This window comes from Schistocerca americana, chromosome 4 (genome assembly GCF_021461395.2).
Source record: "Schistocerca americana isolate TAMUIC-IGC-003095 chromosome 4, iqSchAmer2.1, whole genome shotgun sequence".
NCBI classification, from domain to species: Eukaryota; Metazoa; Arthropoda; class Insecta; order Orthoptera; family Acrididae; genus Schistocerca; species Schistocerca americana.
In genome coordinates, this window is record NC_060122.1 from 758,650,385 (window position 1) to 758,662,248 (window position 11,864).

The 11,864-nt window shown below is 43.1% G+C and overlaps 1 protein-coding gene across 1 annotated transcript in view; it reads left to right on the top strand.

Moving 5' to 3' along the window:
* LOC124613782 (uncharacterized protein DDB_G0286299-like) overlaps positions 1-11,069 on the top strand; it is a 29,557-nt gene extending 18,488 nt beyond the window's left edge. Inside the window, exons 3-4 of the mRNA XM_047142499.1 lie at positions 392-460; positions 10,029-11,069. Coding sequence (XP_046998455.1) covers positions 392-460; positions 10,029-10,686 — 727 coding nt within the window. The 3' untranslated portion in view covers positions 10,687-11,069. The remainder of the gene's footprint in view (positions 1-391; positions 461-10,028) is intronic.
* Positions 11,070-11,864: the final 795 nt, after the last annotated feature.

Genomic DNA, 11,864 nt, shown 5'->3' on the forward strand with positions numbered 1-11,864 from the left:
ACAGCACATACAATTATTTTGTAGATTGGCAGGAGAATCTATATTTGTGTGTCACTTGTTAGTGGATTCATGATACGTCTCAACCGTTGTGTCAATGCCCACAACTGTTCCATTTAAGAAATTCTAGTTTTCATCTTTGACTCAAAACGAGCTGAAATTAACGTGGTATATTTTCATTGTTGCACATTCAGTGCGTTTAGAACTATTCATGGCTACAGAAATCACATCGAATTGTATCGTAATAAATTTAAAAACCTATCTACAGTCTGTTCTCTTTGTAATGAAAATATAACGGATGTTTTATGACTTGCGAGACGATATAGGAGCCATTTAGTGTACGAGACAGCACACAATTAAAACTTGCTGGCTAATCAATTCCTTCATTCTGCAGGTACGTGCTGTCGCATGTCATCATCGAAGTCGGAGTCTTGGACGATGACAATTCCACGGACAATGGGACGTAAGTAACACGGCTTTACTATACACCTTACACTGGCATAGTTATTGTCGTTCTAACAATAGCTATTGTACTACTCGATTTTCTTACCTTCATACCAATCTCCTCGTCTCACTTTCATACGCCACCGTAGACAGAGCATGTGTTCTGTAGAATTTAAGTTTTGTATCCTTCCCTCTTATGTTTTTCAGAGTAACTGTATGGCGTCACAAAAAACAAACTTTATGTTTGTTTGCATAGCCATATTTCACAGCAGCTGATATGTATCAGTTAATGTTCTTTTGCTGCAGTTAAAAAGTATTTTTCATTAGAAGCGTTTCACTTTTATCTATTAAGCGTGTTTTGTGACTATTCTGGATGTTGTTGTTGTTGTTGTTGTGGTCTTCAGTCCTGAGACTGGTTTGATGCAGCTCTCCACGCTGGATATGTGGTATAAATAATATGTCTCTACAGTTTGGTATTTATAAACAGCACTTCTTTATAAAATCAACATGCAATTTAGTTACAGTGTTTTTATCTCTTGTTTCTTTCATTTTTACCAGCAGTGGAGTCGGAAAAAACCTGGTTACACATTCAAATATCAATTTAAAAAAAAAATGGTTCAAATGGCTCTGAGCACTATGGGACTTAACTTCTATGGTCATCAGTCCCCTAGAACTTAGAACTACTTAAACCTAACTAACCTAAGGACATCACACACATCCATGCCCTAGGCAGGATTCGACCCGACGACCGTAACGGTCCCGCGTTTCTAGACAGAAGTGCCTAGAACCGTGCGGCCACCCCGGCCGGCACTATTTTTCACCTTTTATCAACCTCCTTTTTTTTTGCTCTGCGTTTTTGCACTTCACTTCACTTTCGTGATTTTCTCTCTCTCTCTCTCTCTCTTCCTCCCCGCGAGCACCTGACAGCTAACAAAAATAGTATTCACAGGGCTGGCTATGCTCAAAACGTACACAGTACAGAAATGAGTATACATAAACACTGTGCTGAGTGCAGAACACATGCAGCTATTTCCCTTTTTCTAGTTTACAATTGTGAAGTGGAAAAAAACACAAATGCAGAGTAAGAAAAAGTGGGTTAATAAAAGCCAAAAAAATTGCGAAAAATGAACTTGCAACCAGGTTTTCTTGGACTTCAATCACTGGTTTTTTAGAAAACGCAAACAAGAGGAAAAAATAATATATAAGTGTAGTAACAGTATTTAACTGTAGTAAGACGGAAAAAACACTTTTTAGACCGAAAATAATAGAACTTAAATAAAATCGCAGAAAGCTGTTAAGTGATGATTGAATCACGACCGATTTCGCTGCATTAAAGCAGCATCTTCAGGTGATTCTACTGGAAAGGAAACCGTACTTGTGAAATATATATAATGTGACGTAGAAGAAGGTGTAATTAGATGAATGACGAACACTAACTTCATTTAACGAAGGTTTATTCAGCACTTGCACATACAAGAGCGCGGAGGGTACTGCCTCCGGCCAGAACGCATACGGTATATACATTTACAGAACATTCCAGTACAGTAATTCCTGTCGTTTGTGGATACTTCTAGAATGTACTCGAATCGAATATAGAAATTAAAAATTTTACAGTCGGGGTGAGTTTTGGACTCACGACCCTCCGTGCAACAGTTTTGTATCACAGCCACTACACCTCAAAACTACTCAGCTTCTTCTGCGATACTGCTCCGTTCATAAGAGAACAGCGTCTCGGTGTTACGTCGTCCTAGTCCGGGAACGAGTCATCGGTCCTGCATACTCCGACTCCCGATGACTGATTCTCGTCCTGGCGGTGACCTGCTTTGAACTTCTTTTGCCGCTACGCTCTTCGTCACCTTTCCGCTTGTTGCCTGTCGCTGGAGCTTCGAATTTACTCTGGGTTGCAGGATCCTTATAGGGCTTCATTGGAAGGAAGTGGACCGTATCTCTGACTTTTCGTCGTCTTGTGTCGGGGTCGAAATCTTCAACTTCGTAAGTTACATCAGACAACTGTCTCACAACCTTATAAGGTCCAAAGTAGCGCCTGAGGAGCTTCTCAGAGAGACCAACTTTCCGAACAGGAGGAAGATCCAAATGAAGTCACCAGGCTGGTAGGCAACAGAGCGGTGGCTCGCCTCATACCTTCGGCAATCGTTTTTCTGAGCCTGCAGCGTGCGGAGTCGAGCTAACTACCGAGCTTCCTCAGCTCTGGTTAACACCTGATCGATGTAGTCGTCGTCCACATCATCAGGATGTAACGGAAACACATCTAAGCGCATATGTTTACGAGTCACTGGCAGCCACCTCTTTCCAAACGGTTCAAAGTTTTTCTTGCAAAGTAATCCATTAACTACCTTAAACTGTCCTTTCACATCCTCCTTTAAAGCAAGCATAATTTGAGATATCTTGGGATCCTTCTTCTGCTTAGCAGAAAGATCCTGGAGTGCAGCGAGACAGTCACTATCTTCATCAAAGTCTTGCACGGGGTTTCTTGGCAGACAGTCGGCATCTTGGTGTTTTCTTCCACTTTTGTACACTATGGTAATGTCATACTCTTGGAGACGAGTCGCCCTGTTGGATCCTTAAGCCCTGCCAACCAACAAAGTGAGTGATAGTCTGTAACAACTGTGAATGGCCTTCCATAGAGATACTGTCGAAATTTTCGCATGGCTCAGATCACAGCAAGACTTTCTCTTTCTCTCGTTGAGTAGCCTCTCTCGGCGTTTGTAAGTGTCCTACAAGCATAGACTATAATCTTCTCTTTTCCATCCGAAATTTGCACCAGAACAGCACCGATGCCATACCCGCTGGCATCTGTGTAGTTCTGTAGGTGCTCTCTCATCATACAGACCAAGTACAGGGTCAGTCGTCAGAGCTTCTCGCAGCACATCGAAAGAATCTTATTGAGCACTACCCCAGATAAATTTAGCGTTGGCCTTTAACAACTCTTGGAGTGGCCTGGCTTTGATACAAAAGTCTTTGATAAAATGACGGTAATAAGAACATAATCCAAGGAAGCTTCTCACATCTCTAATACTTTTAGGAATAGGAAATTCTGTTATACCATTTCTGGGTCTGGCTGCACACCTTCATTTGACACAAGGTGTCCAAGTATTTTGATTTCTTTTGCTCCAAAGAGACACTTTCTTGGATTAAGTTTCAGTCTGCCTTGTTGGAGACACTTACGAACGTCCCTCAGTCTTTTTACGTGTTCATGATATGTCTCTGAGAAGACTATGATGTCATCTAAATAACAAAGACACATCGTCCACTTCAGGTGACTTAGAAGATTATCCATCATTCGTTCAAAAGTTGATGGTGCATTACCTAAACCAAACGGCATTACCTTAAACTCATACAGGCCCTCAGGGATGATGAACGCAGTTTTCTTGCGATCGGCATCACCTACTTCGATTTGCCAATATCCCGAGTACATGTCCCTGGTTGAGAAAAACTTAGCCCCCTCCAGACAATCTAGTGTATCGTCAATTCGTCCTTTTTAGTTATCTTATTAAGCTTCCTGTAATCAACACATAAGCGCCAACTGCCATCCTTCCTCCTGGCGAGGACCACTGGTGGCGACCATGGGCTCTGCGAAGGCTGAATGATGTCATTCTTCATCATTTTCTCTACATCATCGCGTATTATTCGACTTTCCGTTGCTGACACACGGTATGCTCTCTGGCTTATTGGTTGATGGTCTCCATTGCTAATCCAGTGCTTCACCGCCGATTTGTCTAATTTGCTCTTCGCCTGTGGATTGAAGCTTTCAGAGAACTCTTGTGGAATGGCAAGTAGCTTCTTCTGTTGTTCCTAAAGTGAGATTTGGTGATAGTCGAGCTAGAAGATCTTGTAGTGATAGCGCTAATTTCACCCACAGACTCGGCCTGGGAGGTTTCTATGACGCTCAGCTGCTCTTCAATTAAGGGCTCAGCGTTTGCTACCCCCATGTGTCTTGGAAGGATCTGCGGTTCTCGGTGGCAGTTATCTATCCACAATTCACTGAATCCGTTCTTAAACGAGACGACAGTGGCTGGGATGACCAAGTTGTTATTCAGTGGTATGCTTCTCTTACATTCCACTACAAGATCGGTGGGTTGATGCGTGACATGGTACGTGACAGTTACCTTTCTAGCGCTGACTGCAGGAATGATCACTTCATCCAGCACACATAGTCTCCACACACTCGGATGCGCATCGTCTTGTCCACATTATCTCATCTTGTCTAGCATAAACTTCGAGCTACCACAATCTACGTATACTTGCCTGAGAAGCTTCCAAAAAGTCGCATCCGAGAATGGTGTCATGACTACACCCTTTTAAGACGATGCATTCAAAGGGCTGTGTATGGCCACTTATACCCACACGAATGGTACATCTTCCTGTAGGTTTTACGTATTTCCCATTAGTCACCTTCAGCAGAGATGTTTTGCTGTCGACGAATACGGTTTTCTCCAACTGGCGACGGTACTTCACCTACTACAGTAGTACAAGTTTATATGCCAACTAGCTCTGCAGATGATGAAGAAATTAATGAAATGTATGATGAGATAAAAGAAATTATTCAGGTAGTGAAAGGAGACGAACATTTAATAGCCATGGATGACTGGAATTAGAGAGTAGGAAAAGGGAGAGAAGGAAACATAGTGGGTGAATATGGATTGGGGGAGAGAATGAAAGAGGAAGCCGTCTGGTAGAATTTTGCACAGCGCATAACTTAATCATAGCTAACACTTGGTTCAACAATCATAAAAGAAGGTTGTATACATGGAAGAACCCTGGAGATACTAGAAGGTATCAGATAGATTACATAATGGTAAGACAGAGATTTAGGAACCAGGTTTTAAATTGTAAGACATTTCCAGGGGCAGATGTGGACTCTGACCACAATCTATTGGTTATGAACTGTAGATTAAAACTGAAGAAACTGCAAAAAGATGGGAATTTAAGGAGATGGGACCTGGATAAACTGACTAAACCAGAGGTTGTACAGAGTTTCAGGCAGAGCATAAGGGAACAATTGACGGGAATGGGGGAAAGAATACAGTAGAAGAAGAATGGGTAGCTCTGAGGGATGAAGCAGTAAAGGCAGCAGAGGATCAAGTAGGTAAAAAGACGAGGGCTAGTAGAAATCCTTGGGTAACAGAAGATATATTGAATTTAATTTATGAAAGGAGAAAATATAAAAACGCAGTAAATGAAGCAGGCAAAAGGGAATACAAACGTCTCAAAAATGAGATCGACAGGAAGTGCAAAATGGCTAAGCAGGGATGGCTAGAGGACATCTAAGGACGTAGAGGCTTATCTCACTAGGGGTAAGATAGATACTGCCTACAGGAAAATTAGAGACCTTTGGAGAAAAGAGAGCCACTTGTATGTATATCAAGAGCTCAGATGGAAACCCTGTTCTAAGCAAAGAAGGGAAAGCAGAAAGGTGGAAGGAGTATATAGAGGGTCTATACAAGGGCGATGTACTTGAGGACAATATTATGGAAATGGAAGAGGATTTAGATGAAGATGAAATGGGAGATACGATGCTGCGTGAAGAGTTTGACAGAGCACTGAAAGACCTGAGTCGAAACAAGGCCCCGGGAGTAGACAACACTCCATTGGAACTACTGACGGCGTTGGGAGAGCCAGTCATGTCAAAACTCTACCATCTGGTGAGCAAGATGTATGAGACAGGCGAAATACCCTCAGACTTCAAGAAGAATATAATAATCCCAATCCCAAAGAAAGCAGGGGTTGATAGATGCGAAAATTACCGAACTATCAGTTTAATAAGTCACAGCTGCAAAATACTAACACGAATTCCTTACAGACGAATGGAAAAACTGGTAGAAGCCGACCTCGGCGAAGATCAGTTTGGGTTCCGTAGAAATGTTGGAACACGTGAGGCAATACTGACCCTACGACTTATCTTAGAAGCTAGACTGAGGAAAGACAAACCTACATTTCTAGCATTTGTAGACTTAGAGAAAGCTTTTGACAATATTGACTGGAATACTCTCTTTCAAATTCTGAAGGTGGCAGGGGTAAAATACAAGGAGCGAAAGGCTATTTGCAATTTGTACAGAGACCAGATGGCAGTTATAAGAGTCGAGGGATATGAAAGGGAAGCAGTGGTTGGGAAGGGAGTGAGACAGGGTTGTAGTCTCTCCCCGATGTTATTCAATCTGTATATTGAGCAAGCAGTAAAGGAAACAAAAGAAAAATTCGGAGGAGGTATTAAAGTCCATGGAGAAGAAATAAAAAGGTTGAGGTTCGCCGATGACATTGTAATTCTGTCAGAGACAGAAAAGGACTTGGAAGAGCTGTTCAACGGAATGGACAATGGTTTGAAAGGAGGATATAAGATGAACATCAATAAAAGCAAAACGGGGATCATGGAATGTAGTTGAATTAAGTCGGGTGATGCTGAGGGAATTAGATTAGGAAATGAGACACTTAAAGTAGTAAAGGAGTTTTGCTATTTGGGGAACAAAATAACTGATGAAGGTCGAAGTGGAAAGATATAAAATGTAAACTGGCAATGGCAAGGAAAGAGTTTCTGAAGAAGAGAAATTTTTTAACATCGAGTATAGATTTAAGTGTCAGGAAGTCGTTTCTGAAAGTATTTGTATGGAGTGTAGCCATGTATGGAAGTGAAACGTGGGCGATAAATAGTTTGGACAAGAAGAGAATAGAAGCTTTCGAAATGTGGTGCTACAGAAGAATGCTGAAGATTAGATGGGTAGATCACATAACTAATGAGGAGGTATTGAATAGAATTGGGGAGAAGAGGAGTTTGTGGCACAACTTGACAAGAAGAAGGGACCGGTTGATCGGACATGTTCTGAGGCATCAAGGGATCACAAATTTAGCACTGGAGGGCAGCGTGGAGGGTAAAAATCGTAGAGGAAGACCAAGAGATGAATACACTAAGCAGATTCAGAAGGATGTAGGTTGCAGTAAGTACTGGGAGATGAAGAAGCTTGCACAGGATAGAGTAGCATGGTGAGCTGCATCAAACGAGTCTCAGGACTGAAGACAACAACAACAACAACATGATGCTCCAGAGTCCACAAGAGCTTGGGATGATCGCCCATCCATGAGAACATCGACGTAGTCTCCTATCATTTTTATAGTGGTCAAAGGCGGAGGATTTTTCTCTTCGGCCGCCTCGCGTCCAAGGAAGGTCGCACCCTTTAGTTTTCCAGGTTGCGGCGGCTAGGTGATCGGCTGGAGCTTCCAAACGGCGTTAGAGACCTTGATCGGCGTGTTGGGGAGCGTCCTCTCCAGCGGCTAGCTTGCGGCGACGGTGACCTACGTCGTCCTGCGCCCACATCTCTTGTTCATCTTTGTCGTCCCGGAATTGGCGTCATCTAAGATCGGTCTGCTGTCTTCTCGCGCGGGCGTCATCAAATATCCGCCACATTTATTGACAATAGCGCACCATAAGTTCCGGTCGTCCGCAGGGAAACATGCTGGTTGGTTATCCTGGGTCCTCCAGACGTCAGTCTTCCTTGGTGCCCAAACAGGTTCCTCATGTGGCATTTTAGGAACGCTACTTCGCCTGGGTCTTGACTTTTTCACCGTTTTAAAGGGAAATGAAGGACGAGAGATTGGGTTCAATGTCTGTTCCACTTCCTCACTTATGGCCTCTTGAAGCGTCTCGGTTTTTTGTTCGCCGTGCAATCCAAGTGCCTTCTGTACTTCCTTCCTCACTGTCTGACGAAGAACACTTGAGAATCAGTTCCTTCCTCCATCACAGACATCGATACGACGTTTGGAATACGTTCAAACTTCTTGTGTTTAATTCTTTTTTGATGAATTGTCGCGATGCACTGGCACCATTTTATGAAGTCGTCTGCTGTCGAAACCTCCTTCAGGAGTAAGGCTTGATACATGTCCTCCGCAACACCCTTCATGAGATGTGCAACCTTATCTTCCTCCTTCATTCTAGGATCCACTATTTTACACAGCTCCAAGATATCTTGAATGTAGGATGCTGTAGTTTCTCCTATACGCTGTGCCCTGCACTTTAATTTATCTTCAGCTTTGCCCTTCTGTCGTTGTGTGTCGCCGAAACTCTTGCGCAGTTCCACCTGGAATACTTCCCAGCTTGTGAACTTCTCCTCGTTGTTCTCATACAATTACTTGGCAGTGCCCTCCAAGTAGAAAAATACGTTAGCATAACACACAGTGTCATCCCATTTGTTAAATTTGGCTATACGCACATATACCTTCAGCCACTTGTTTGGATTTTGGCAATCGTCACCAGAGAAAACGGAAGGATGTCTGATGTGGTGGCACACAGTTGCTGTCATCATAACGTCCTCTCCTTCTTCTGTCTCCGATCGATGGCGATCTGTTGACTATGGCTCGAACTCGGGTCTCTCGCCATGTAAACGGCGGCTCTGTCGTGGCCTGATGGGAGCCACTGTGTCGTCGATAATGTGCGCTATCACAAATTCCAATACCCAGCGTCTCCACTAGAATAATGACACGTAGAAGAATTGTTCGTAGACACAGAATGCTATGCCAAGAAGAGGATAAGTCATAAACAAACAATAACCGACAGAGGATTGGGGCAAATAGTGCAGGGCATTAGGCGCTATGACAAAAAGAACCGTAGTTAATGCAGTAAATATGATTAAAATGTAATACAAGAAGCATAAAAGAAGGTACCATGAATGCAGCGTCTGTCCGAGGAACGTAACCTATTAACCAGCCCCGTTTCTACAAAATTAAAAACCCCCAGAAGGCTAAAATTATGCCACAATAAAAATTCGGAAGCGAGAAAGTAATGAAGCTGTTGGGCCCACACGTGCTCCCAGTTGCAATTGAATGCAGATGAAGAACAAACTATTAAAAATCTTATAAGATATAAACTTTGCTTAAAACACCAAAAATCAGAAAAAACGGAGAATGAACATCAGATAATAGGCAACCCTACTGATAAAGGAAACCCTAGCACCAGGAAACAGATTAATGAACCGCCTAACATAACTTCTGTGTCCAAATAAACCAGTACACGAAATTTACATATCCTGCAGTTGATTGCAGCGAGGATACCACACAGGAAGCAGTCGGCTGTGTTCTAAACTGGCGAGGATCACCGTAAGACCGGAGCGGCTATTGTACGATGGAAGACCACAACATGTGATAGGTGCTGCGGGATTTTATTCAAGTTCACTTTACCGTGCATTTCAAGAGCTGTGGCTACTCATATTACAAAGTTATATGTAATAAAATATCGCTGCTTGTTCTGAACAATTCTTGATGCAATGCGACTTCTTCCTTTAAGCGCTGTAATGTCTGATTTTATTCGACAGGAGGGTATATGAAGGATTGCTTCAACTTTCTTCTAAGAGACTTTTATTGGCTATCATGTCCCCTAATTACTGGTACGATGTGACGTACCCTCTGCCATGCACTAAACAGTGGCTTGCAGAGTACAGATTTAGATGTAGCTGTAGATTTCACGAACCACTTACGTCGTAAATAAATCTCTCCTTTTATATTTTCTTCAAGTGATTTCGGTTATACATTATTATTTTTATTCTAGTATGAAAAGACAGTAAATCTTGCTTATTTGATTTCAGGGTCGACTATGACGATGCTTTATTGGATCCTAAGGCAGATCCGATCCAAGAAAAGCAATACGAAGCGCTCAAAGTAGAACCGAATGAAAATAGTAATAAACATGAAACTAGCAACGCCGACAACAAGGAGGGTGATGTGAAGAAACAGGACAAGGAAGAGGATGGGAAGAACTGTGAAGACGAGACAGAAAAAGGAGACGGTGATAAGAAAGAAAAGAGTAGTGCAAGTGGCAAGAGTGAGAAGAAAGAAGAGGAGAAGCCAGAGCCTAGCAAAAGCGAATCGACTGTAAGCGACAGCGGCGAGAAAGAGAATACCGAGGGACCTAGTAAAGGTGATGCAGCCGAGGCGGGAAGCAGCAAGGAAGGAAAGGAAGAAAAGGCTGCAGCCACGAGAGAAGGGAAGGCCGCCGATGTTGTGAGTGGCAAAGAGAAGTCAGCAGCAGCCGCTGGCAGCGAGAAGGAAGCTGAAAGCCAAACAGCTGAAGGCGCGGAAGAAAAGGCTGCAGCTCCTAGCGAAGCGAAGGCAGCCGATAGTAAGAGTGAGAAAGAGAAGACGGCAGCGGCTGCTAGCGGCAACAAGACAACTAAAAGCCAGAGCCAGACAACTGAAGGCGACAGCGCCAGCGGAGAAGCACAAGCCAAGACCGAAACCCCGTAGCGCCGTCCGAGTCTCGCCGGAGGCGCAATGGCGGTAACCTAGCAACCAGAAGCTGCTGCCAACCCCTCCGCGCAACGCCTACACCGAATCCGACGACTCTCAGTTCCCTCACCGGACTCGCACACGCCACTGGAAAGTTTCTAACAAAGGATTCACCAAAGTGATTCACACGATCAACGTGAGAGACTTACAGGAAGCGTGGAGGAAAGAGAGTGCCTCATAAGCCGGTCGCAGAGCGACGTGGTGGAGAGTGGACTTCGCTGTGTCCGTTCGAGTGTCGCCTGCACCCTGGTGTGACTTTATACTCACCACCAGAGCCTGCGATCTGTTCTGTGTACAGTGAAAATCGCTTATTTGTAAATAAATGTACATTCTACCCGCCAGTAACTTTTTGTTTCCTGATTATCCTTTTATCTGAGCAGCGTGATTCAAACTTTCAAAAATGGTTCATATGGCTCTGAGCACTATGGGACTTAACATCTGAGGTCATTAGTCCCCTTGAACTTAGAACCACTTAAACCTAACCGTGGCGGTCGCGCGGTTCCAGCCTGAAGCGCCTAGAAACGCTCGGCCACAGCAACCGGCGATCTTTCGTTGTCATTGATGTTTCTATTCTACTTATGGTTTCAGAATTATACGACAGAAGATTCTCTCACTGGGTAACATCGCAAACGTTACTAGCTAACGGTAGTTCAGGAACGTTACAAACTCTGCCACGAAGGATATGTATGAAATGAGTTAAATACACTCAAACAAAATAATTGATCGATGATGTAACTTGCACTCATATAATTTCATGCATTCGATTCATTTCATTTCTTTCACTTTACTGGGAATTGTAATCACTCAAAACCTGATTGGGAAAATAACTTGTTAAATGGAGAAAGATGTAAAATTTATTTTGGAGCAGTTCTAAATGCTTCCTATGAAAACTGCGTAGGTTAAGAAGTACCGGTACATAATTCTACCATAAGGGAAAAAATCACACTTCCTGGTAACAAACTGACCTGACATCTTCGAGGATGCTCACACAGGCAAAAGCCTCAGTTATTACGATTCTGCTGCGCTATATTAAGCTAGAAATATAAGCTGTGTAATATAACGTGGCGAAAATGTTTTTGTATTGTGAATTTTGAGATGTGTATCGTTGCTTAACACAAGAAAAACACTATACCACG